Consider the following 27880-nt stretch of genomic DNA (forward strand, 5'->3'; position numbering starts at 1 on the left):
TGCTCCATTTTATCCTTTAAGTTTTATGACTTCGGGGCTACTTCTTCCCTATTTACAGATAGGGAAACTGAGGCACTATGTAATTAGGTAACTTGTCTTTCTGGCAGTTGTGGGAGAGCCTGGAGTCCTTTCTCTGACCCCAAAGCCCTCAAAGGAAGGGAAGCACAGAATGGGAAAAGAAGCATCATTTGGATGGGAGTAGCTGATTTGGATAGAATAGAGCAAGAGCTTGATGCACTGGGCTTGAGCTGAGGTCATAGATATTGTTTTCTGCACTTCTTCTCCTCTCCAAATTCCCATCAACAGACTGGGCCCATGGAACAGTCTGTCTGGATGATTAACACATGGCTGATGCTAAATTCTTGAGGACTTTTCCTAGGATTGGGTTTCCGTACAGTGTTTATTCATTTGTTCCCACAGCACAGTAGTTTGGTGTAGGGCAGGAAGCAGTGCTTTAGGATTTTATCAGTGATTGAACTATTCAGATCTTCACATCATCAACTAAGATGACTTTATTACCGGATGAAAGTCTTTTTTTTTTTTCTTTTAACTGACAAAACAACTTACTCTCTTTTCATAAGACATACTATATTAATTTCTCTCAACACATACTAATTTCTCTCAAATTATCCTAATTTCTCTCACCATAGGTGCTTAAATAATCTCAGTTCAGGGTTAAAGCACGGGCATTAAAAAAACTCAGGTCAGAATTTCACCTAGAATTCTGTGCTGCCCTCAAGACCATTATGATATTTTCACTGATTGTTAATTATCTTTCCTTATAGATCATGGAAGAGACCTACAAAATGGAGTTCATGTACAGTGGTGTGGAGAATAAACAGGTGGTGATTATACATCACATGAGGCTGCAGGCCAAAGCCTTGCAACTCATAGTAACAGCACGGACCACTCGAGGGTAAGATGTGTGGCTGGCCAAAAGGGGGGCACAGTCCTTTCAAAGACTCTTCCAGATATACTCAGAGATCTCACCAAGTTTAATGGGAAGTGAAAAGATATTTAGGAAAAATTTCCTAAACAGTATAAAAACTCTTCATTTTTTCAGATATGTCAGGTTCTATCTTTGGGTCAGATTGGATCTCTGGAAAGATCCAGTGGCTCTCTACTACCTACAGCACAACATAGGTCAATAGGCAACAAGGATATTCTTTATGGTCCTTGATAAAATTCTTTAAGAATTTAGTGCCAAGAACCGTATTTTCTCTTCTGAAGACACTTGTAAGCTCTCCCAGGCAGTAAAGACAAAAGAAGAGAATGTACTGTGCAGTGAGACTACCTTGTTCAAACCCGGACCTCTCGGGCGCCTGGGTGGCTTAGTTGGTTAAGCGACTGCCTTCAGCTCAGGTCATGATCCTGGAGTCCTGGGATCGAGTCCCGCATCGGGCTCCCGGCTCGGCGGGGAGCCTGCTTCTCCCTCTGACCCTATCCCCTCTCATGCTGTTTCTCTCTCTCTCTCAAATAAATAAATAAATAAAATCTTAAAAAAAAAAAAAAAAAAAAACCCCGGACCTCTCCACTTACTAGTTGTTTGATTATGGATGCTATTTTTTTAGCCTCTCTGTGCCTTGTTTCCTTGTCTGTAAAAAGAGAATGATGACAGCATCTGTCTCATGGGGTTTTCATGAAGAATAAATGGGATGATACATGTAGAAGCACTTAATATGGTACATGGTACATAGAGCTCACTATCAGACTTTCTAGTAGAATTTCCATATTTAATTGATTCTAAAATGCACATTTAAAATTTTAACTTCTCTGAAATTAGGTATTTTGATGGTGTGCCATACTTTGAAAGTGGGTTTTTTTGTTTCTTGGTGTTTCATAAAATAAAGGTGCATCTTAAGAATGATGGTATTGTAGATTTGATATAATGCAATAGCTCGTTCCCAGGTGGAAGATGCAGCTGATGCTCAGTCTAGCGGTTGTGTTGGTCTAAAAGTGGCATACAGAAAGAAATAGGAGTGTTTAAGTACGCGCTGAAAAATACCAGGTCAGAAAGAACATTCTGAATGTTATTTTATTTCTTTACTTATCTTGATAGTGACCTGATAAAATCAGGTGGTGATTTAATCTTAGAGATAGCATCTCATCATTCATTTAACAGATGTTTAATCCCTACTGTTTGCCAGTCACAGCTGAGCAAAGAAAGGTGCTTGTGTTGGAATCTAGTTGTTTTTTTTTTTTTTAAGATTTTATTTATTTGCGACAGAAAGAGAGAGAGAGAGGACACAAGCTGGGAGGGGAGGGTCAGAGGAAGAGGGAGAAGCAGGCTCCCCGCTGAGCAGGGAGCCAGATATGGGGCTTGATCCCAGGACCCTGAGATCATGACCTGAGCTGAAAGCAAACACTTAACCGACTGAGCTACCCAGGCGTCCTTTTTGCATCTATACTTTTTTTGACTTTTTTATTAAAAAAAAAAATATATATATATATATACATACACATATATATATCTCCTTCAGTTTATGTATGATTATTATAAAAAATTTAAATATTGCAGATTAAGTGAAGGTTCCCTGACAATCTACCCCTTCTGAAACAACTGTTAATATACTCTTCCCAAGGCAGATAAATATATATATTATAAATGTGTGTATTAATATAAATGGAATCATAATATACTTTGTGTTCTGCCTCTTTTCATTTCATCCAATGATACTCCATTTTTCCCCATCATTATACAAAGACTAATATATTTGTTCTTTACTTGTGCTGTAGTAGTTTATACTTCCCATTTGTATGCATTCCTGCCTTTTTTTTCTTTCTTTCTTGACTTTTGCTAGATTGGTTGTTTTCTTTGTTTTTTCCAAGGGTTTGAAAGTTCTGACACTGCGTCTAACCTTTTCAAGTGAGAGGCAGAACATAGCGGTTAAGAGGGTTCCTTGTTGCTTAGACTCAGATCTTGACTCCCACCATTTGCAAACTTAGTGACCTTGGACAAGTTACTTAAGACTTCTGTGCCTCAGTTTGTTCCCCCTAAGTTAAATTGGGATAATAATAGTATCTACTTCACCCTCACAGGGTTATTGTAAGGCTTATCAAATTATTAAACATAAAGCTCTTAAAATACTGCCTGACTCATTCAGAGTAAACACTTGATAAATGTTAGCTCACATTAGTTTATGTATAAATAGTATTTTTACTTATATTTTAATAAATGTATTCAACTTATATTTATCAGCATAAAAAGTTAAATAGACATTATGATTACCTCTATCAAGTTCACCTCAAATCAAGATGAAAGTTTTAGTGTGTTTTTGATTGTCTCGTAGCTGTTAAATAATTTGGAATTTAGTTTCAGCTTATTATTATTTTTTTAAAGATTTTATTTATTTGACAGAGAGATACAGCAAGAGAGGGAACACAAGCAGGGGGAGTGGGAGAGGGAGAAGCAGGCTTCCCTGCAGAGCAGGGCCCTATGCGGGCCTCAATCCCAGGACCCCGGGATCATGACCTAAGCCGAAGGCAGACGCTTAACAACTCAGCCACCCAGGCACCCATCAGCTTATTATGTTTTTTTAATGTATCTCTTATTTTAGAATCTGTTCTTAAAGTATGCATTAATCTTTATGAGTATTTTTTCAAAATTAGTTCCAAATTGCTCACCACTTTTTTTTTTTTTGTACTGCAGTTGCTTTTTGACATTCCTTGTTCTACACTTGATCTTAGCCAAAAGGCTGAGAAGCGATTGACATTCCTTGTTCTAATTTACTATTTGATTGGAACACATTCTAGCATTCTAGTAATTGTTTTTCTGAATAAGCATGTAAGAGACCCTGCATGTCTGAAACTGCCTTTCTTTTGCTCTTATACATAATTGGAATTCTTTCAGAATTCTGTCAATATTGCTGTGTTGCTGCTTAGTATTTAGTGTTACATTTAGGATGTCTGATGTCTGTCTGGTTCTCTTTCCTTTGTAGGGAGCGTATTTTTCTTGGTTCAGAGCTGTAAATTTTTTTTTTCTTTTTAGAATTCAGAAATTCTACCAGGATATGTGTAGGTATGTGGGGCTTTTTTTTTTTCTCCAGTGTTCTCACTGACCTTCAGTGGGACTCTGAAGTATAAACTCTGCTTTTGGCTAGGATATTTTTCTCCTCACTACTACTTCCATCCCCTCCAGTCTGTCATGCTGGATGTTGTGTCTTCTGGATCTGTTTTCCCTGTCTCTCATCTTTTTTCTCATAATTTCAGTTTCTTAGTTTTTCTCCTCTGTATTCTGTGTAAATTCCTCAATATGCTCTTTTAAGCTCTACTTCAGTTTTTATCACTTTTCATTGTAGTATTACTTTACTGTTGAGTTGACTTCATTATTACTGTTTATTTCAGAGTGTGCTTTCTTCCGTGTGCCCCTTTAATAAGTTTCTTGCTTTATCAGTGTAGTGTCCTTTCAGATCTCCTCTTTAATCTCAGTGACATTAGTTATTAGAATTTTTAATAAGTTTTCTGTGCTTTCATGCCTTGACTATCTCACTGAGGTCTGCTTGGTTTCCTTTATAGCCCTGATTATCTTTTTAACATCTAAAATTTCCCATTGTCTTTGCATACTTATAAACAAAAGTGGACTCTAGGTCAGTGTTTGATTCCCCAGTGGACTTCAGTTTTCCCCTGCTTTCTTTCCTCACACCAAGAAAAAAGTGGGCATTCTTAGTGGTAATGCCTACTTCACCTAGCATGCAGGTGAGTGAGGCTTCCTGCTCTGTTTTAGGGTTTAGAGAGGGTTCCCCAATCTGTATTTTACTGTCTGGAAGCTCTCCAAGATAACTCTTGATAAGCAGGCCCTACATTGACACTGCTTGGCTGAATTACCTTCCTTTCAGCCCCTGCTTCACTGGAGGTCTCCGGTCCAGCCCTCTCACTCCTGGAGATCTTCCACGGGTGGACCTCACTATCAAATTTCAGTTCCATTTCTGATTGTTTATCAGAGTTAAGAAAGTTTCAAGTGCTACCTGCTTTTTAGGAAAATAATTCAAGTGCATGTTGCTTGTAGAGTAAGTTTCCATTTGTCATTTCTCATTTACTTGTTCATTCAACAGATACATATTTTTTTAAGATTATATTTATTTATTTGACAGAGACACAGCGAGAAAGGGAATACAAGCAGGGGGAGTGGGAGAGGGAGAAGCAGGCTTCCCGCGGAGCAGGGAGCCCAGTGTGGGGCTTGATCCCGGGATCTTGGGATCATGACCTGAGCCGAAGGCAGACGCTTAACGACTGAGCCACCCAGGTGCCCCAACAGATATTTATTTTAATAGCTGCTTGTGTCAGGAAGTATATCATGTATCAAAATGATTAATACAAAATCCCTATTTTCATGGAGCTTACATTTTAGTAGAAAGACTTAACTAGGTTATTAAGAACCTTAACACCAATGGGGCCCCTGGGTGGCTCGGTTAAGCAGCCGACTCTTGGTTTTGGCTCAGGTTATGACCTCATGGGTCATGGGATAGAGCCCTGTGTTGGCTCTGCACTCGGTGGGGAGTCTGCATCAGGATTCTCTTTCTTCCTATGCCCCCCTTGCTTCCCTGTTCGTGCACACGCGCTCTCTCTCAAATAAATAAATCTTTTTTAAAAAAAGAAACTTAACACCATTTTCTTCCATGTTTTTGTATAAGGAAAGAGTATTTGTCTGTTTTTCTTTACTGGCACTGTACTCCTCTAATAAATAATATATTAATGAAAATAAATGGAAAGTTTCATTCAGAAATTACAAGAAATAAAAAGAGCCAATTAGTGAAGAAAGAACATAGTCTGTGTCTGTGGGCAAAGTAGTAACAAAATCTTTTCCCTTTCGTCATGAGAATCTGACCTTCAGTTAACTTTCTAGGTCTATTCCCTAGAAACCTGGTAGCATCAGCTATATTTCTAGGTAACACTGCCATAGTAAAAATGATCACTGAGAAAATTGCACGTAGACCAGAAGGAACTATCAGTGAACTGTGATTGCCTGATGCAGACACCATAGCTTTTGGCTCCATCGAGTGCAGTGATTCTTGTAACTAGGCGTATCCCTTGTGGGGACCCTGGAAGGTATCCCTATGGATTTGTTTCAAGAGATGTTAGCCCCTGTGCAGCATGAGGCTTCTAAGCCAGGATAGTCTCCAGACTCACCTGATGTGGGATGTCCTGTCCTTGCCCCCGAGCTGTCCGTCCTGGACAAGATCAGAGCTCCCACACGGCTCTGTGGACTGCTGAGTGGAGGGCTGGGAAAACTCCCGTAGAGGAGTAGCATGAGGCTGCATGAGGCTGCACTGCCCGCAAGCGGTGCTTCTGTCCTATATCCTCGGTCAGTCTGATGCCAGGCGTGGCCTACGATAGCCCTTGACTTTGAGCCTTTGTTGAGCCCAACAGTCACTGCAGTGTCTGAATCAGGCCTTGGGATCCTGGCAGATATTTTCCCCTGGGTCCGTTAGGAGTCTGCTCTTTCTCTTAGAGATAATTTTGATAGTGTACTATACTCATTCTCCTTTCATGTAGACTCAGGTTTCTGGGAATTTGGTCCTCATTCCTCAGGTGGAAGATTACATAAGCAAAATATGTGTATTGTTTGTTTTTCTCTTTTTCTACAGAGTTGACCCCTTATTTGGGATGTGTGAAAAGTTTTTACAGGAAGTGGACTTTTTTCAGAGGTAATTACTTCATCACCTTCTAGCTTGTTAAACCTTGGCTGTGCAGAGAGTAGCACGTATGGGGCAACAAGAGCAGTCACAGGCCAGAACCCTTGGCTTAACCCAGTGCAGCCAACCTGTTTTCTGTGGCACTGTGCCCTAATTGCGTATTTTCTTTAGTGCTATATAAACCTCTTTAAACTCAGCTAAACGTACAGTGGTATAATGAAAACATCAGGAATCATTTGGATTCAGCATTCAGCTGGGCCACTAAAAAGACAAGGACTACATGGTAAAACATAAACTTTTTTGTTGAAAAATTGTAACTTGTTTTCTTTCCACCACTGTTCTTAAATTTCCATATTTTTCTATAATCTACAAAAAATTGTGCCATAATTCTATAAGTAACTTTTATTCTGCAGTACGGCTGTTTTCTCAGAATTCTGTATGGAGTAAATTGGTTAAAACAGATGCAGTAGATGAGTGGAAGGCTTGGTGAAGAAGTGGTAGTTGAGTTAGTGACCAGACACGTGGTGTGCTGGCAATGTAATACTAGGAGGAAGGCATTTATAGGATTTTATAGTTTTAACATTTTTTTTTTTAAGATTTTATTTATTTATTTGTCAGAGAGAGAGAGCACAAGCAGGGGGAGCGGCAGGCAGAGGGAGAAGTAGGCTCCCAACTGAGCAGGGAGCCCAGTGCGGGGCTCAATCCCAGGACCCTGAGACCATGACCTGACCCGAAGGCCAGTGCTTAACGGACTGAGCCACTCAGGCCCCTAGTCTAACATATGTTAAGTCTGATATTGCATGCGTCCACCCCTCATCTTTGCCCCCATGAACTTCACCAAACCTGAAGTTTATATGACTCTATACTAGTCAGTCTTCATGTGGGTGGGTGATAAGAGCTTCCTGTAGGGCTGAGTTGCAATACCACACTTCACCAATAGGCGCTGCTCTCTAGCAAATGATACACTCTGCTCGGCCCTTTAAGATCCTGGCTTCAAATCTCAACTCAGGGACGCCTGGGTGGCTCAGTCAGTTAAGCGTCTGCCTTCGGCTCAGGTCATGATCCCAGGGTCCTGGGATCGAGCCCCGCATCGGGCTCCCTACTCCGGGGGAAGCCTGCTTCTCCCTCTCCCACTCCCCCTGCTTGTGTTCCCTCTCTCGCTGTGTTTCTCTCTGTCAAATAAATAAATGTTTAAAAAAAAAAAAATCTCAACTAAGTTCATGCCTTACTTTTGGTTTTAGGTTCTTTAAGGTGGAAAGTGTTTTTGCACAGTTGGGTTGAGGAGACTTTTGGGAAGGTGATAACTCTGGTATGCCAAAATTCCTCATCTGTCGTTTAGAGCTTAGTCATTTAGAGTTCCTCATCTGTTGTTTAGAGTTGGACTTCATTCAGCCCCTGCATCCCTGCACTGTCACCTCCTCAGTGAAATATTTTTTGACTGTCTCCTTCTACGAGGCAGAATTACTGTGGAATCAGCACGGGGGATGAGTTACTTAACTTTTTAAAGCCTCAGTGCAACATCATTTTCTCTGAATCTCAGTGTTCCTATCAACAAATATAAGCCTCATTAAGATAGGCATTTTCTTCTCTTTTGCTCACTGTTACGTCCCTGGTGTGATAGTACTTGGCACTTGCTAAGTCTTAAAGATGTATTTGTTAAATTACTTAATGAATCTATAATATGAAAATAATTCCAACAATGCACAGGATTGCTGGGAGGACTAAATAAGATCACGTAAAACACAGAGTATGCCTGGCACATACGGGTATTCAGTAAACAAGGCTCTTAGGATGATCGTATCACCAGGGCATAATTATCCGGGTGCCTGGCTTTCTCAGTCGGGAATCGTGAGCTCCTTCAGTTCATCACGTCTCCCTCAGGGTTTGGCATATGTTTGGGGTTCAGCCGGTGTAAATGAATGCCTAGTCATTTGCCTCTGTTTGTTCCTCCAGGTGTTTTATCACTGATTTGCCCCACCTACAGGACAGCTTTGTGGACAAACTTCTTGACCTTATGCCCCGACTCATGACGTCCAAACCTGTAGAAGTGGTCAAAATTCTACAGACCATGCTGCGACAGAGTACCTTCTTGCACCTTCCCCTTCCAGAGCAGGTCAGGCCAAGTCTGTTCAGACAGTCAGAACTGTTCACCTTGGTGATCTTCTTTGACCAGTTGAGCATCTGGGCGAGGGCCTTTCCCCTGATTGGCTCCCACATGTCCCCCTGCTAATCCGGAGACAGAAGGGTGCATGGATCATATTTTGTTGCCCAGGGATGACCTGGCTTTAGAATCACTGTGTTTTTTTCTTGCTTACAGATCCACAAAGCTTCGGCCACCATCATTGAGCCAGCAGGCGAGTCAGACAACCCTTTGCGGTTTACGTCTGGGTTGGTTGTGGCCCTTGATGTCGATGCAACCCTGGAACACGTGCAGGACCCTCAGAGCACTGTGAAGGTCCAGGTCTGTCAGGGTTTGCCCCCATGGGTCTTCCATACTGACTGTAACTTCAGCAGCCCTGTGATTTCTACCTGAGCGACAGAGAGTGGGGGGAGGAGGGGGAGATGAGTCTTTATGAGAAAGAGTCTGGATGTGAATCCCATCTCTTCTGCTGACTGTGGTTTGGAGCAAGGTACTTTAAACTCTGAAGCTCAGGTTCTACAACTAACAAATAGGAACAACTGACGTTGAAAGGAGACGAAGTATTTTATATATACCAGTATATATAAACTGATACCCAGTAAGGGTTTACTGAATGACAGGGGCCTTTCTAGTTTTGTAACGTGAGGTGAAGACTTGGTATTTTCAGGGCTACAAGCAGACTATAATAAATGAGTCCTTTCCGGGCTCTGGGTGGGGCAGCTTGGTGAACAAAATTTAAGGGTTGAAAAAAGCAAGCGCTAGGGAGTATTTTTTCCTAAGTTAGATATATTAGGGACACATGCCAAATGCAGTAGAGACACTAATCAATTTAGACAGTCTGCAAAAAGACTACTGCTCCCTCATCCATCCACCCCACTCATCCATCCATCCACTTAGCAATGCTTACTCTGTTGCGCATGATAAACACTAGGGTTGCAGAGGTGTCAGAATTCCTGCCCTCAGGATGCACAGTATCAGTGAAAGACAAATGGACATGCAGTTATAAAACCGAAGTTCAGTCATCATTCAAATGTGCACAGGATCAGAATACTGTGGTTTCTTACTAAATACCTGATTGCTCACATACTATAGGCCTAATTTGGGGAACCCATGTGCAACACTGCCTTCTGAAATAAGACCCAGCTGTTGAAATGGAGTGGACTTATTCTCAAGAACAAGACACTGCCTGGTTCAGTGAAGTAATGGAGCTTTGTACTGACTCAGCTTCCAGAGTGTGAAACCACTTGGAAGTTTCAAAGGCAGGAATGAAGGGGAGCACAGTATGCCACCCCAGATACGGCTCTTTGGCATAAAGATTATTTGGGGATAATTATTTTCGAGAGGCTGAAGACACAGGAGAATCTCAGAAAACAGAGAAGTTGCCCTTTTATGATGTAAATTTACATTTATAAGGGAGATCACCATTTGTAAGGGTGTCTCCCTCTGTACCAGGAAGAGAAGGATGACTAAATCTCTAGAAACTCTTAACAATGGGGCAGGCACCAACTTAAATTTGCATAACAGGGGCACCTGGCTGGCTCAGTTGGTGGAGCGTGCAGCTCTTGATCTCAGGGTCCTGAGTTTGAGCCCCCCCAGATTACTTTAAAAAAAAAATTTTTTTTTTTAACAACCTTACCCTTGTTTATTGTGCTTGTTCATTGAACCAAAACTGGTTCCCTCCCACCGCAATGCCTTTCTTTTGTCTTTAATGGAAAATGGTATTTAAGGTGATGACTTGAGCCATTTCAGGGAGTTAATCAGTTTTCCTGGGTATTTCCCATGTATACAGAATGTATACATGTTATTAAACTTGTGTTTGTTTTTTTCCTATTTATCTGTCTTTTATTATAGGAGTGATCTTAGCCAAGAACTTAGAAGGGTAGAGGGAAAATTAATTTTCCTCCCCTACAGGTTTATTTCCAGTTTTTAGCTACCATAAAAAATTCTGTAATATACTTAAAATACACATACACATGATGGAGAGAATTAATTTGGAGAGTGTGGTTGGAGGCTGAGGAAAAGAAGGGCTTTGTGGAGACACCCGTGCATGGTGAGGTGTGTGTGAAAGGATGAGTAAGAACAAAGGATAAGGGCTAGAGGAGGTATTTGGGCAGAAGGGCTACGAATAAAAGTAGGGGTGCAGGCATTGACAGTAAGTAGAGTCTGAGGACAGATAGCCAGGAACAGGCAGAGAAGGCTTCCTGGAAGAGAAAAGAATGAGTCAGGCCCTAAAGATTTGCCAATGGTGACAGTAGAGGGAAAAAAACCCTCTGGCTTCCCAGTAGGAATTCCTTTTTTTTTTTCTTTTTTTAAAGGAATTCTTTATTATAAATCATAAGACCTACAAAGAACTAATTCTGAGTTGGCTGTGAAGTTGTACTACAGGTTCCCCCCCCCCCCCACATTAGTGGTTATCTACCCTACCTGCACTTTAGAATTACTCAGGAAGCATTAAAAAGTAATGATGCACAGGCCTCAGCTTACACCAGTTAAATCAGAATCCTGAGAGTAGGGCCCTTGAGTACCAATTTTTTTTTTTTTTAAGAACTCTTACGTGATTCTAATGTGCAGCTAGAGTTGAGAACTACTGTTTCACATTTATCCCTGAGAAAAAGTTCAGTGACCAACTGAGCATAAATGAAATTGCAGGCAGATTATTTAAGGGTCACAAGCTAGACTCTACTGAAAAGTCTCCAAAGCCACTGTACCACATGCATGGCCAGACCGTTCTGCCACCTCTGCAGGTGGGGAGGTGGGGGACACACTGCCCCTTGTGGGACAGCTCTGATGGTAGGAAGGTGCTGTCCAGACCAGCACTTCCTCTGTTCTGGGCAGGTGGAAGGTAATTAGGGTAGCCAGGGTACCGGGGTGCAAGGGCATCTGGCCACTTGTCGTTGACCAAATCCGAAGACAGAGAAAGGAGTGGTGGTGAAACAAGCCAAGAATTCCTTTCAGTGAGGCCAACCCGGGAAGACAGTGGACTAGTGTCTCCAAGACGGTCTCCCAAGTGCTGAAAATACTTACAAGTTTCTATGAGGAAAATGTGGGGCAAAGGTCAGTGGGTACGTGCAGGTGGGCAGTGAAGGTCAAGTCACTCATTGTCTTGGAGTTAACCACGGGGGATCTTGCTGGCTCAGGGCAGTTCTAATTGCTTGAGGGGTAGTTTTGGTTACTATCAGAGGATGCTTTGCCTTCTGGGTCTTTTGCCTGAATTAAGAAATAACCTGGAGGGGCGCCTGGGTGGCTCAGTTGGTTAAGCGACTGCCTTCGGCTCAGGTCATGATCCTGGAGTCCCGGGATCGAGTCCCGCATCGGGCTCCCTGCTCAGCGAGGAGCCTGCTTCTGCCTCTCTCTCTGCCTGCCTCTCTGCCCACTTGTGCTTTCTCTGTGTGTCAAATAAATAAATAAAATCTTTAAAAAAAAAAAAAGAAAGAAAGAACCTGGAAAGAAGAACTTAAACAATTAGAAAGTTTGAGATCAACATGGAGGCAGTTGAAGTCTTCTCTCATTATGGAGCAGGTGGGCTGAGACAGGCCTCTCCAGAGTTTCAAGGTTGAAAGGCCTGTGCAGCTCCCTACTTTGTCCTTCTCAGTAGATTTCCAGAGTCCAGGCCCTCGGGTTCTCTGGTAAGCTGCATTTGTTGATTTAGTTCATTTGTATACCGTGGAGTGCAAGAGGCTGTCCGCACAGATAGCGCTGAGGCTTCCCTGAGGTGTGAGGAAAGTATCCTGGCCGTGTGTGAGATTTGAGAACTGGCCAACTGTTAAAAAAAACAAAACAAGTCCAAATTGGAGTCATTTGCCCCCCATGACAGGAAACCAAGACTTAATTACTGTTTCAACCTATTCCAGGAATGTGTCCTTCCCATTTTGTACAGCTCTTCAGAACATCTCTCTACTTGCTAGACTCTTAATAAAGCCAATTAGATCTTCAGATTTACTTGGTTGAATTTTGTTTTTTAACAGAGCAGACCCTTCACTGACAGAAAGAGCAGTAGAATGTGCATCTTAGCATCTTATAATCTAGTGGAGAGAATGCAGTTACAAAATTATTCTTAATACTTGGTGGTTGGTGTTGGATGCTGGCCCGTGATATGGTTGAGAGCCAAGGAGAGAGAAAGTCATCCTGATGGGGGTGCCTGGGAAGGCTTTTCACATCAGGATTAGTATTTTTACCTATTCTTGTACTTAACAGAGGCACTTTATTCCTATCACTTCTTCACCGTGAATTCAGGGGACATTTACCAAACACTGCTGTGTGCTGGGAAAGGGAAAACTGAGATAGCGACAGTGTTGCCCCCCAGCTCCAGGAACAGTTTTTAATGAAGGCTAGTGTCTTCTTTTCCTCCTCTTTTGAGGTTCACAAAAGACAGCGCAGTTTTGTTGAAACTCATAGCTCTTCTGTCCCTTCTTCTCATTTCTCTCACCTCTTAGGTCTTATATCCAGATGGCCAGGCTCAGATGATTCATCCTAAGCCAGCCGACTTCCGGAATCCTGGCCCAGGGCGCCACCGGCTTATCACTCAGGTGTACCTCTCCCACACTGCCTGGACAGGTAAGGGGTCAGTGGACCAGGTTGGACAGGAAAATATGTTCCTGGGGACCACACTTACCCGTAGGCATTTGATTTTTTGCACTTTTCAAAATACACGGTTCTGTCAGGCCTGCTGAGGACTATACTTGATTTCTTAAAGAGTTTAAAAACCCAAACTGGCTGCATTTAGACTCGTTTGCTGTGTTGCATTGATTGCTTGAGGCACAAGATTTTGTCAGAAGATATACAGGAGATTATAATAGAATGGAATCTCCTGGAAGGAGCCCTTGGCTGGGTGCCAGCACACTATTTTCTTGTCCTAACTCTGCCACTGACTTGCTGCATAGCCTTGGACAAGCCACTCTCCCTTCTGAAACTGTTTCCTCACCTTCAAAATGAAGATGATAGTACTCCACCTAGGAGTTAGTTCTGAGGCTTGCTCTGTCTGGAAATTAAGCAGTTTTATGTTTCTTACCCCAAATTAAAATTGTTCTGTTTTTGCATATGAACCATTCAGTTCATTCCCCTAAAACAAGTAAAATGACAACTGTTACTGCCCTGCCTTCCCACATGGGCTGGTTTAATGTGATACTTTAACAATTTGTGAAAAGATAGGGAAGTTACATAAGTATTTTAAAAAATTCTTAAGAATAAAATGGGACGGGGCGCCTGGGTGGCTCAGTCGGTTGAGCGACTGCCTTCGGCTCAGGTCATGATCCCGGAGTCCCGGGATCGAGTCCCGCATCGGGCTCCCTGCTCGGCGGGGGGTCTGCTTCTCCCTCTGACCCTCCCCCCTCTCATGTGCTCTCTCTCTCTCTCATTCTCTCTGTCAAATAATAAATAAAATCTTTAAAAAAAAAAAAGAATAAAATGGGACAATACAAGTGCGTGAGACATGACATTTCAAGCATGTAAGGCTGCTTTAGAAACTTGAAAAAGAGACTCAGTCTACAGAACCTAAAATATGGGGGAGAATTGGCCTCACTGGTATTTCCTCAATCACTAAAGATGATTCAGAAGCATGATTGCCATGAAATGTGGTTTATTTTAGAAATAGGTGGATGCCTTCTAGAATTTTCTTTCACTGAATTATTAAATACATGAGTAACTAATGCCATTATTAATGGTTTCCCTCTATCAGGGGTGTTAGGTGGGTATTAATGACATAATAAGGTTCTCACAAAGAGGAAGTAGGCTGTTAAATATCAGGACAGCCCCTTTGGGTGTCTAATCAGTGACCCTGGGCCTGGCACAATTGAGGGAGCATCCAGCAATGCTTTTACCCAGGATCTTCCTCCCTGAGCATCCCTCATTTCATATCCTTGCTGCCTGCAATGTTCTGCACTACCACAGGAAGGTAGAATTTCTTACTCTTTTTTTTTTTTCTTAAAGATTTTATTTATTTATTTGACAGAGAGAGACACAGCGAGAGAGGGAACACAAGCAGGGGGAGTGGGGGAAGGGAGAAGCAGGCTTCCCGCCGCGTAGGGAGCCCGATGTGGGGCTCGATCCCAGGACTGTGGGATCATGACCTGAGCCAAAGGCAGTCGCTTAACGACTGAGCCACCCAGGCACCCCTAGAATTTCTTATTCTAATCTGTTCTGATAAAAGGGATCCTAGACATGGACGTGATATGCTAGAAAGATATGCTGTGGGACAGCATTGTTGTGGGAGGCCAAGGCTCAGAGAGGCACATCACAGCATGTTAGATCTCAGAAGAGCCTCAAAAGTCTTGGAAGGGCCTATTGACTTACCATGGTCATACAGCAAGTCCTTGCCTGTAGCCTGAGGGCTACAATCTAGGCTTTCACGAGCCTGAAGAATTCTAATTCATTCAGGATTACCTCCTCTGAGAGATTGCTATTACAAATCTCTCTTTTAATTCTCAGCATAGCACTTTATTAGTGTCAGAAGTTTTCTCATTTAATTGTTTACTGACTTTCCCGTTAGAATGGAGGCTCCACAAGAGCAGGGAACTTGTTCATCATCTTTACCTCTGTATCTCCGGTGCCTCTGTGTCATGTGTCCTTAGAGCCTGAAATGTAGTAAGTGCTCAACAAATAATGAAAATTGAATACAGGATTTTAAATGTGCAATTAAAATTTATTTCATCCCTAGACTGACTTGGAGGTAGGAATTAGTACTCTGCTCTCCATTTTATAGATTCAAAACTGGAGGCCCACATAGCTGATCATGGGGGCCTTGAGGCTGGCACTCAGATTTCCTTGCTCCCAAATCCCTTGAGTTTTCACTATACCATGTTCCCTTCTGACCTGGGACACTAAAGTGAAACGTGTTCTCATTCTGAATGCCCTGTGCCGCCTTTGTCCTAATCCAGGAGATGGGGCCTCGTGCTGGGGGGCGTTTCCTACATGTAGTCCTTCAGCAGCTCCCTCCCAGGGGCTTCTCCTCTGAGAGGCAGGGGATTGCCATGTCAGAAGCTCTGAGTCACACCGACCCCATTCCAGATTCTTCCTCCCATGCTGTGTCATCCTGAGAAAGTGATTTTACCTCTCCGTCTCATTTTCTTTATCTGTAAGATGCAAGCAAGAATATATACCTCCTAAGAGAGCTATTCTTCAGGCATGATGATTTGTCTCACATAGTCTTTTATCTTTTTCTCCCACTGTCTTTCCTCGTTTTCTGTCCCCTCGCCTTTCCTCTGAGGGCAGTGGTTTGAATTGCCATTCTTACTACAGGCAGAGAGGGCATAACGAACAGTTGGGGTTGAGTCCTCTGACCTCGCCAGGATTTGGCTGGAAGTGCTGTGAGAGTTGGGGCTGGGTTGTGGTTGGGGTTGGCAACAGCCATCTGGGACAAGAGAGGGGAGCAGAGTGGGAGAGCTGATACTGGAGTCTGATGCCAGAGAGCGGCACTGGTTTCATTACAGATATACCCCATATTACACGGCTGTGTTCGTACCACGTGGCTGGTAAATGGTGGAGCTGAGGCTGCTCTTGGGCTGGCTAGGTTACTCTGGCTTCGTGGGAGCTTTTCCCTCCCTGGGGGACAGCGATTCAGTCTCTGCCCTGCTCCCTAGAGAGAAGTCTGGAAGTGACTAGGAAGAGGTCTGGAGAGGTATTAAGAAGTCCTGGGACCTCTGCCCTTGTTCATTTAGATCCATCCAGCTCTCATTCTTGTCCTCTGTACTTCTTAGCATTGGGCTAATCTTTGACACTTGCACATTTTGCTCCAGTCACATGAAATTTAAGAGGATATCCAAAGCTTACTGTGTTTCTGGCACCTTTGCACTTGCCCTTAGGCTCTTCTGAAATTCTCTCCCCCTCCTTTGTAGAAGCCACGTGGTTAACAAAGATTAATTGCTTCAGTTTATGAAGTGGGTTTACATTCTGTCACCGGTGTGGATTTCCACAGTCACTTAGAACCTCTCAGAGCCTTGGGACTTTTGGGCGGTTGTGACAGTCTTTCATGGTGTGGCAGGGTAAGAACTCTTGGGGTTGTGTGCTTGGCACAGAGCAGGTATTCTATTCTAAAGCCTTCCTGGGCTCCCTCCTCATTCTTCTTAGAGCACTGTGCCCCATTTGTAACTGTCTGCGTCCCCAACAAATGGTCAGCAATCTGAGGGCTAACTTGCTCACTAGGGCCTGCCACGTGCATGAAAGAAAGGTTTAGTGACATGATTTTAGGTCCCTGAAATGGGTTCCTGTTCACTGGTGAGAATGTTTAGTCAGAACTGTTTCCTAATCTAATCAGGGCTGCTTGTCCACTAATTTGGTAGCGTCTGTGGTCTGTGTTGATGGTGCAGCCCTGATGCCCGAGCCCAGCCACACAGGAAGAGCATGGTTATCTGGCCACGAGCAGTAGCCCTGTGCAGGCCCCCGTGGCGCTCTCTTGAGGCCAGAAGGCCTCTGAGGCAGAGCTTTTAGCTCGTCTCTGATCAGCCACGGATCTGAGCTGCAGGGAGCCCACGGGGACGGGAGGAGGAGGTGGCGGAGAAGCAGCATGTCTGCACGTCTGCAGGCCCAGGCCTCACAGGATTCAGGCTGGGGACGTGTCTTTGGTGAGGGGGAAGGGAGGAAGACAGATGTACATCGTTGTGCTTTAGAGCTCCCCACCCTGCAGCCTTAGCCTGAAGCGACAGGTGGGAACAGGGGTCCCCCTCCCACTGCGAGCTCAGACTCAGGACAGAGCAGCCCTGCTCCTCGCCGGTGAGCCAAGGGGTTGTTGAAACAGAAGGGTCAACACTGGACAAGATGCAGGCTGGTGGGAGCAGGCAGGGCTGGAGGGACCAGGGGCGAGGTGCAAAGTCGGGGTAGCAGGGTGTATGGACGGGGCAAAGCTGGGCTGGGGTGGGGGGCGGGGCAGGTTGTGGTGGGGGCCGGGCTGAGCATCTCATCAAACACCATTCTGCAGCAGAGTTTGTAAACCCTCCTGCTTCCATCTTTGATGTTGCTTTGACTTGACATTTCATCCCAATTCCTAGCAGTGGCCCAGTCATAGAGGATTTCTTTTGTCTTTTTTTTTCCAGAACCATGCCAGGTAGAAGTCAGGCTGCTGCTGGCCTACAACTCCAATTCCCGCATTCCAAAATCCCCATGGATCGAGGGTGGCGAGGTGTCACCCCAGTTGGAAACCAGCATCGAGGGCACCATCCCCTTCAGCAAGTCTGTGAAAGTTTACATAATGCCCAAACCCGCAAGGCGCTGAGTCACCAGCAGTCTGTAGAGCCGAGGCCTGGAAGGCCCTTCTTAGGTAGCAGAGTGAGCCAGAAGCCTAGAGCACCTCACCTGGAGATGGCGTGTAGGCATGAGCATCATGACCCGTATAGTCTCATCTGGTGTCAAGCACAAAATAAATTATTTTGCATTAAAAAAACAAACCTTCAAGTCTACACCACCTCCTTCCCTGACAACCCTCCTCCCCGCCAATAAAGTTGAGAAAACACCTAGCTGTTCCAGTTCCTGGTCCTTAAAAAAATTATGTGCCTATAGGTTCAACATTTATATCACATGGTTACATTCCTCCAGTGTGAAACAAAGATCCAGTTTTGTAGCCACCTCTAAAGAATGGCTTACTGGAGCGTAATCTTGTTTTTTAAATCAACAGTCTGTTTGCCAGGGCCCAGGCTTTCACAGCTGTACTTTCTCACCACCGATGGTTCCTGAATTGCCTTAGACATCACTGTCTTGCTGAGAAGCTCTTTCCCTAACTCAGGCAGTAGCTGGGCTAAGGACTGGATGAATAGCTGGAGAATGAATCAATTTCATCCCTGAGGGAGATTCTTGATCTTGCCTGTCATTACCCTTAGAACCAAAATAATACATGAGGGCCATATTTTAGGAGAAACAAGGATTATGGAAAAGAGTGATCCAATGTAAGAAATAAAAGCATTTCCCACTACATCTTTGATGACTCCAATGTTGGAACAGTAAATGCTCCAGAGATGTTAACTGTGAGGGCCCATGTTACTTTACCTGCCATTTATCCTTGCTACAGCCAACTGAGTCTTCCAGAGAGTTCAGAGTGAGAAGTCTGGGAGGCAGCCTGTACAGCAAGTAGTAAAGCCTGTCTTCATTCAAATCCAAGACGGTTCCTGAGGCCTGGGCTCTACCACCTCTGGGAAAGTATATGGAAAAAGCCTTCAGATCTTCAGCTCTCTATGCCTGGGTTTCCTCTTAGCCATAAAATAGAGATAATTATACCTTAAGTGTTGTTGAATGGGTTTAATCAAATAATGCTTGGTAGAATCTGAATCTGCAGGCAGTCTCGATCCTATGTGCTACTTGGAAAGCTTATAAAAATAATAGCAAGATTATAGAATTACTCAGGTGGTGCTGGAGTTTGAATTCAAGCATGTTTGGCTTTTGGTTTAATGCCCTTGATTTGTGCCCGGCAGTGATGTAAGCCTTTTCTGTGAAATTAACTCATTCAATCCTCACAGCTACCCTGTGAAGTAGGTACTGTTATCTTTGTGTGACAAGCAAGGTAGTTGGAGTTAGAGAATTAAGTAATTTTGCCTCAGTCACACAACTAGTAAACGACAGAGCTGGGGTTTGAACCCAGGCAGTCTGGCTCCAGAACGTCATCCCTGCTAGAAAGATCTTCAAGGAGCTAGCTTACTTTTCTAGTGTGCTTGCTTGTTTTGTATATCTCAGGAATGTGACATCAGTGGGCTCTTGTGTATCAACAAGATACCCTGACAAAAGTGCCTGCCCTGGTGATAAAATGAAGCTGGGAGCTAGGCCTAATCCTACCACCGTTCTTACCAAGCACCGTATGATGATGGCTCGGTCGGAGCGTGAAGACATTGAGACCCATGGCTGCCCACCGAGCCCCATGAGCACTAGCTATAGAAAGCCTTCTAGGTGAAGGCTATGCTGCATCCTTTTCAGATATGGTACCCCTGCTATAAAAATCCTTCTAGGTTATCCCCCATTTCATCGATGGGGAAACTGAGGTTTTGAGGTAATGTTTTTCCCCTAAGGGGCAATGCCAGGACTTTATCCTAGGTCTTAACACCCAAAATAGAGTATTTTTTTCCACCAAAGGTAGAGACACACCTAAGGGGCAGATGGCTTAGTATCAAGGTAAGTTTTTTGAGCTGCATTAGGGGATAAATTGTCCATGTTGGATGTGTTTAAGCAGAGGTTGAACAAGCTCCCTGACAAGTTTCTTGCAAAGGAATTCAAGTATCCTATAAGAGATTGGACTCAACCTTTTAAATTCCTTTGACCCTGAATGATCAGATGCTAAGAAATATGAGACTGAATTCATGGTAAAGCCAAGGCTGGAACCCAGGCCTCCTGATTCTTAGTCCAACATGGTTTCCGTAATGGATCTGTTGTTCTGTATAAGTGGTCTCCCATGTGCCCGGCAGTCAAAGCCAGAAACCTGTGTGTCACACTGGACTCCTTCTGCACCCCTCAGATAAACATAGCCATCAGGTCCTTTAGATTCTGCTTCCTTAAATGTTTCTTGACTCATCCTCTTCTCATACTCGGTTTCTATCCCAGTGCAGACTACCATCATCTCTCCTAAAATGTGGCATTAGCCTCCTAAAGATCTTGCCTCAGATCTTGCTACCTTCAGTCCATTCTTCACACAGCTAGCAGAGTGATATTTCTAAAACCCAGATCTGCTCATGCCATTCCCCTGCTGAAGTCCCTTTGACGTGGCCCATTGCTGGTTCCAGGATAAAGTCTAAAGTCATATTCTTGAAGGCTCTTCACGCCTCTGTCGTTTCCAGCCTCGTTCTGCGTGTGCCACACGTTCTGTGTACTTCTCTGGCAAGAGAATCCTGTAGTTGTGCCCAACGCTCACCATGCTGTCTTGTGTCATCAGACCTTTGGACCTGCTGAGCCCTGGAATATGTTCCTCAGAGTGTCTCCTACGACTCCTCATTCTCCAGGACTGAGCCTCATTCTGGAATGTATCTTGCGTCTCCGGTGGGCTTGGCTCATTGCCTCCGTGTTCTGACAGCCTCCTATATGTTCTTGAGGCATATTTATTTAAGTGTTTGTTGCAGGTTCAGAAATGGAAACCTTTTTTAAAGAAAGGTAGGAAAAAAGGAGTCAGGTGGACTGTAGGAAGGTAATAGAGACTTCCCATTCTCTTCAGTCAGGGTCAGAAGGTAGCTGCTATTCAGCTCTGCTCAGTGGTTTCTTTCTTTCCTTTTTTTTTTTTTTTTTTAAAGATTTTACTTATTTATTCATGAGAGACAGAGAGAGAGAGAGAGAGAAGCAGAGGGAGAAACAGGCTCCCAAGGAGCAGGGAGCCCGATGCGGGACTCGATCCCAGGACCCTGGGATCATGACCTGAGCCGAAGGCAGACGCTTAACCATCTGAGCCACCCAGGCGCCCCTCTGCTCAGTGGTTTCTAAGTGTGGGCCTGGTAGTATCAGATCTTCTGGTTCTTCCAGAAGAGCCAGAAATCTGCATTTTCATGTAAAAAAATACCCAATTAAAAAATAAATGATAAATAAATGTTAAAATTATTCTGAGACAGGCAAAACAGCTCTCTAGGTAGCTTCGTGGCAGGTTGCAATGTCAGTACCATCACCGTATGTTTACGTCTGTCTCTTCCAACTAATCTGAGTCCCTGCACAGTAAGAAACGTGTGTGGTGTCCCCAGCGCAGCTACCAGCACGTACCAGGCAGGGCAGGAGTGAATGAGTCTATGAATCCAGAGCAAACTTAGCAGTCCCACGGCATGCCTGCAGGAGCCAGCCCTGGGATGCAGGTTTCCAAAAGGACTTTATATTTGGCTTTGACATGATTGACTTCTGCGAACAGAATTAGAGGGTGCACAGAAAGCACTTGGTAGAATTCTTGTCTTAGAACCACTCAAGCTAGAAGAAATTAAGTGTGGGCAGAGAGGGCTGTGCTACCTACAAATCAAATCAAAGGGCTTAATGATTAAGACATAGGACTAAGTGTAGTGTCATGTGGAAAAATAGCTTCTCTCCAGTTCTGTACATTTCCAGCAATGACCATGTAGAACAGATTCAGAAATAGGAGCTATTTATTAGCAGGTTCTATACAAAGTTTAATGATCTCCCTGCCAGATACTTCTGTCTCTAAGAAGTTTGTACTAAGTTCTCTCTAATGTGGAGACAACTCACTTAGGAACACTGATTACACCCACACCCAGTTCAACACCCACTGGAGATGTCTCACTTTACATTTCACTTAAAAAAAAAAAAAAAGTCGATTGCATCAATAGAGAAACAGTCTGAATTTCATCAAATACCCTCCTAGCTACATAGGTGCCTCAGCTTTCTGAGCTGAGATCTAGAAAGATCCTGTATCTGTCAAATGGCTGGTTGCAAAAAGGGCACTAAGCAGGACTTCCCCAGACCTCCAGGCTGGGAGTCAGGTCTGTGAGGATCTTACTCCCACAACCCCCTCCCTTTTTTTCCTTAAAGTAAACTCTACGCCCAACGTGGAGCTTGAACTCACAACCCTGGGATCAAGAGTCCTATGCTCTACTGACTGAGCCAGTGAGGTGCCCCACTCTGATAGGCCTTTTAAGGAGGTGTATAGTAGAAGGACGTCAAGACACAGCATCAGGTTCTTACCTTGGCTCTGCCACTTCCTTGCTGGGTGAACTTGGAAAGATCCCTTCACTTTCCATTCCAATGGTCTTAGCTCACCTTTTCTTGCCAGGCCACATCGTAAGTTGCTGTTCAGTCTGTGCATGGGCTGCCTTGTCAGATGCCCAACTGAGCCAAGGAGGTAACGGGATCATGCGGAGCAAAAACCAGCTTTCTGGGGCTGTGGCTTCAGCAGGGCTGGGGTATTAGTTACGGTCGTGATAAATACTTGACTTAGTAAATGTTTAGTTAAAAGTTGCCAAATGTTTGGGGATTAAACAAACACCTTATTCTGAAGACTCAGCTTGTGTCATGGTCTTCGTGATGTCTTCCTTACTTTCCCTTCCATCCCGGTGGGATTAGGCCATCCTTTAGGCCATCATTGGACCTTGTAACTATTACAATGTTAACACACTGTATCACTGTCTGTTTTCTCTCTCATGTAACTCCTGAGGGCAGGAATTCTAACTTACTTATTCCCATACTCCCAGGGCCCAGCAATAACTAGTCAGAAAAAATTAGCGGACTCAGTAAATGGGCATGAAAGAGAATAAATGAGAGAATAGAGTCAATAATTCCTTTGGGCTCCAGCATTCTACACATCTATGAAATAGGCTGCGAACCATATGTTACGAACCATAACATGAAACTAGTTGACACACAGCAGACCCATTAATCAAAATATAATGACAACAATGGCTTCAACTTATTGAGTCCTCACTACATGCCAAGCAGTGTGCTAAGACATTGTATGAATCACCCCATTTGATACCTACAAAATAACTCCAGGTACTATTATCCCTATCTGACAGATGAGAACACTGCAGCTCTAAGAGATTAAATAAATGCCCAACCAGCGAGTGATAGAAAGCCACAGTTCAAAGTCCAGGCTATTTGACACCAAAGCCCATACTCCTCTTTAAAGAGGGGGAGGAATGGGCGCCTGGGTGGCTCAGTTGGTTAAGCGACTGCCTTCGGCTCAGGTCATGATCCTGGAGTCCCTGGATCGAGTCCCTGGATCGAGTCCCGCATCAGGCTCCCGGCTCGGTGGGGAGCCTGCTTCTCCCTCTCCTGCTCCCCCCTCTTGTGCTCTCTCACTCTCTCTCTCAAATAAATAAATAAAATCTTTTAAAAAAAAGGGGGGGGAGGAATGAAAACTAAGGTGATGCTTATAATTTAATTATTAGAGTTCTATTCTAAGGCTTCACAAAAGATAGCTGGTATTTAACAAAGACTATCCATGGCGGTTACAGATCATCTAGTCTAGACCCATCATTTGACAGCAAGAGAATCTGCGGCTCAGGGAGAACTGTCCAGCTAGGCTCAGGTTTAGCTAGTAGAACAGCTTGCCTAGAATCCAGAGTATCAGGGCCAAGCTCCTCCCATTGCTGTTACTGGAGTGCTCCCTCACTTCACTCAGGGTTCTGCTCATTGGCCATCTGCACAGAGACCTTTCCTGACCACATACCTGAAATAGCCTTCTTTACTCTTTGTCTTCTTATTCTGCTTTATTTTTCTTCATAACAGGTTCTACTTACATTATGGATTTATTGTTTCTTTTCTCCACTAGAATATAAGCTTTGTGGGGCGCCTGGGTGGCTCAGTCGTTAAGCGTCTGCCTTCGGCTCAGGTCATGGTCCCAGGGTCCTGGGATCGAGTCCCGCATCAGGCTCCCTGCTCAGTGGGGAGCCTGCTTCTCCCTCTCCCACACCCCCGCTTGTGTTCCCTCTCTCGCTGTGTCTCTGTCAAATAAAATTTTAGGAAAAAAGAAGACTAGAAGCTTTGTGAGGCTAAGACTTTTGTTGCTGTTTCTCTGGAATCTACAGCAGTGTCTGACATATCAGGTACTCAATAAAACTGGGTTGAATTGATGGGTAAACATTCCAAAGCTTCAACTGCAATGTAATTTTAATGTTCTGAAACTTCTCCTTGGCCTTCAAAGCAGAAAGCTTTATTTTTGCCCTTATTTCCTCATATTTCTGGCCTAACATTTAGTGTATTATATACATCTGTCTTCTCCCCTGATTTTCAGTTCCCCTCAGGGACCTGGCCTTAGTTATCATGCATCCCAAAGCCTAGCACAGGACCTGGCGTGAACAGCTGTTGAAAAATGCTTGGGGAGGCCGGTGTGGAGATGCTAAGAGTGATGATCACAGGCATTGTTGCTTAGTGATTTATTCTCCTTAAGGCTCCATCAGCATGTGGAATGGAAGACCCCTCCCACTCTGATGCCTTGGGCAGCCAAGGCATTATACTCCTTCACTGCCTGCTCTGTCTGGAGGACCCGCACATCAATGCCTTGTTTCTCGAGGTACTCCACAGTGGATGGAGGCACCTGGGAAGAGCAGAAAAGATGAGTAAGTCAGGGGAAAGGCCCTCCTGGGTTTCCTTTCCTGCCATGAGGCAAGGGTTCTCTACAAAATTAGACAATGATAACGGTCACTACTCGATCACCCAGCGTGTCACCAGTCCAAAATTTGACAGGGAGCCCCAAGGAGTCAGCAGGCTTCTAAGAAGTTGACAGAAGCATCATGCATGCACAAAACTCAGGTGAAATTGAAATGGGAAGAGGATGGATTTTGGAGTCAGACAGTTTTGGATTTAAATCTTAGCAGTGTGACCTTGGGTAAGTGAATTCAATTCTCTGACCCTTTGTTTCCATGGCTGTAAATAGGAATAATAATACCTAGCTCACAGGGCTAGGATGAAAACTAATTCAGCTAAGGCACAGAAAATGTCTAGCACGTAAATGTGAATAATGTCTGAGTCAGTCCAACCTGAGTCTAAAGTCTTTGCCATGTAGGCCAGCTATCTAAAGTTTCCTTCTCTATAAAATGGGGATAAAAATACACACAGGGTGGTGTGAGGATGAAGTTAACTAATGTATGGATACTGCAGCTCAAATGTCTCCTCAGAAAGGTCTTTCCTGACTACTCCATTTAGAGCAGCCCCTCATAAGTCTGTCTTCACAGCATTTGTTGCGATCTGAAATTGTCTACTATTTAATTTTCCAAGAGGGTCATGAACCTTGTTTGTCTTTTATCTTGTCTCAGTGCCTAGAAGAGTGTCTGACCCATAGAAGGCACTGAATGAATGTTTGTAAATTAATTTATATAAAAGATTCTCAATAGTGGCAGCTATTATTGGATATTTTTTTTTTAACTCTGGCTTGTGCTGAATATTATTTTAAATTGACTTTAATTAGATTCTGCCTCAGAAGGAGCTCTGAAATATTTTTTAAATGCCCTATATTTTTCTATGTTTGAACAATTTTATAATAACAATAGCCTTATAGAAAGGAATTATTTTAATGGGAAAAATAGGTTAAACAAAAAATAAATAAATAGCACCTTTATCGGTAGGGAAGTAGATTTTAGGACATCTATATAAAGGAGAGAATGAGGTAGATCTCTCTATACTTATGTGAAGGGCTGTCCACAATGTAATAATGTAAGAAGTTACAGAAAATACGTACGATGTGATCCTATTTATGTAAAAATGATTCTAAGTGTATACATGTATATCTGTACGCCTAAGAGTATATATTTGCAGCTGCATGGAGCAGTAAGCATCAAATGTGGAGATGGGGGTGGGGATCTTCCACTTTTCTACTTCAACATTTCTGCATCAACGGTTTTGCAATAAGCATGTATTATTTCTGTAAGTGCAATAAAAATAAGTATTTTTTTCGAAAGGGGAAAAACACATAACTTGATTGTGTTCAAGGAAAGAATAAAAAGTTCTATAAAAATGTGAAGTACAAAAAGAAGTGTGAAGTACTGTGAAAATCTAAAGAACCAAATATTGATAGTTATAGAGCTTGAGAATTCCAGGAGTGAAGAATTTCTGAAATATAGTTGAAACAACACAGGCCTAGGGTAAGGTAGAGACTGGACAGTCCAACCCCGATGAGGAAGAGTACTAACATCCCTTATTTTATCCTGAGCCATCCACTGGCTCAGCAAAATGAGGGTGCATGATATACTGAGATGAGCTCCCAAGGACATATTTCTAAGGTAAAGGTCCAAGAGGTTACCAACTGTCCTCAGGAATGCTGTGCTCCCCAATACCTACCTTCAAGGCCTCACTCATCCCTCGGCCAATCACAAGGGTCTGTACACCCTTCTTGACAACTTCCTCCACATCTGCAGGCTGCACACCAGGAGAATGCTGGATGTGGAAAGAGAAAGTATACCAGCTACCCGTTCTTTTAACCTTTCTTTGCAGTTGGCATTCTTGTGGGATTCATTCATTCATCCATTAATTCACTGAGAAAATATTTACTGAGGTTTATTTTGTGCCAAGCATCATTCAGGGCCCTGGGAATAATAGAAGATTCAATGCCTTAAGGAATGCTAAGTCTAGTGAAAAATATAGGAGACTAAAAAGAAATGTCAATAGTTTTACAAGTGCTACAAGGACATTAGTTCAGGGTGTTGTGAGAACACAGAGAAAGAGCACCTAATTCAGACCTGTAGGATCGGGGCAAATGGTCAGGGAAGGCATCCCAGAGGAGGTAAGCCTAGATGTAAGCTGAGACCTAAAGGACAAAGAGGTATTTGCCAGGTTAAAGGAAATCAGTGGAACAAAGCATTCCAAGTACAGGGAATAGCATGAACAAAGTCTCAGAGGAAAGAAAAATCTGGAGTACTAAAGGTAGCTCAGTATGACCAGAGTTTAACAAGTGAATGAATAGAAAGAGGGTGGGAGAAGAAAGCACTTGCACACCAAGCCAAAATTCGGACTGTGGAGAGACTCATAAGAATCTACCTTTTCTGAGCTCCTTTCCCACTTAACTCAAAAAAAACTTCTGTTGATGCTTTAAAACCTATCACTCCATAAGGTCTTGTCAGATTCTCCCAGGGATATTAAAGATAAGGTGTTTAATGACATTAATCCAACATTAAAGGATGGTGGCTTCTGAAATGCTTCCACTGCAGCAAATAGGAAAGTGGGAGTTTAGTAAATACCAGCCCAACTACTGGGCTTCACCTACTACGTATCTGTACAGGGATGACAGTCTCAGCACTGAAGCTTGGCGATAAAAGCTCTCCTTCCCGGATTTGTCTATCTCTATCCTTTCATTCAGTCAAGAGGTATTTACTGAACTTACTCTGTACCAGGCTCTATACTCAATACTGGAAATACTGAGATGAACCAAACAGTCCCTGGAGTTTTAGTCACTTAAGGTTAGTGACTGTGTGGAAATAGTTACAATAGGATGAGATAAAATAGAGTCGAGGGTCTCAGAAGAGCAAGTGAATAAATATGAGTGGGAAGTTGTCATGAATGACATGCTATTTTAATTGGGTCTTGAAGTATGAGCAGAAAGAACTATGCCTTGATGCAGTGGTTGTGGAAGGGGTACATTCTAATCACAGTTAGAGATGGTATAAGGAAAGAACTGAAAATACCATGAAGACAACAAATGTACCAAAGAAAGAAGAGTTTCTTAGTTTTGAAAGATGATAGAGGAGATAGGAATGAAATTTATATATTTCTAAAGGTATAAGGAAAGTAA

General features: G+C 43.4%; 2 protein-coding genes across 5 annotated transcripts in view; one reads left to right on the forward strand and one right to left on the reverse strand.

The window, feature by feature from the left end:
• The window catches only part of INTS4 (integrator complex subunit 4), a 110466-nt gene extending 92255 nt beyond the window's left edge, over positions 1-18211 (forward strand). For 2 of the 4 annotated variants that reach the window (XM_064576869.1, XM_064576871.1), the window contains 6 exons: positions 786-916; positions 6585-6644; positions 8586-8745; positions 8950-9093; positions 13206-13326; positions 17796-18211. In XM_064576869.1, coding sequence (XP_064432939.1) covers positions 786-916; positions 6585-6644; positions 8586-8745; positions 8950-9093; positions 13206-13326; positions 17796-17974 — 795 coding nt within the window. In that variant the 3' untranslated portion in view covers positions 17975-18211. Of the gene's footprint in view, positions 1-785; positions 917-6584; positions 6645-7873; positions 7942-8585; positions 8746-8949; positions 9094-13205; positions 13327-17795 lie in introns of those variants that run through there. The other 2 variants (XM_064576870.1, XM_064576872.1) reach the window with 2 other exon arrangements.
• A 6307-nt stretch (positions 18212-24518) lies between these two features.
• Positions 24519-27880, reverse strand: part of AAMDC (adipogenesis associated Mth938 domain containing) — a 40820-nt gene continuing 37458 nt past the window's right edge. The window contains exons 3-4 of the mRNA XM_045894501.3: positions 26434-26529; positions 24519-24694 (exon numbers count right to left, since the gene is read on the reverse strand). Of these exons, the coding sequence (XP_045750457.1) occupies positions 24554-24694; positions 26434-26529 (237 nt within the window). The 3' untranslated portion in view covers positions 24519-24553. The remainder of the gene's footprint in view (positions 24695-26433; positions 26530-27880) is intronic.

Source organism: Mirounga angustirostris, unplaced genomic scaffold (genome assembly GCF_029215605.1).
Source record: "Mirounga angustirostris isolate CCGP_5_RB_7025 unplaced genomic scaffold, mMirAng1.0.hap1 SCAF_13, whole genome shotgun sequence".
Lineage (NCBI taxonomy): Eukaryota > Metazoa > Chordata > Mammalia > Carnivora > Phocidae > Mirounga > Mirounga angustirostris.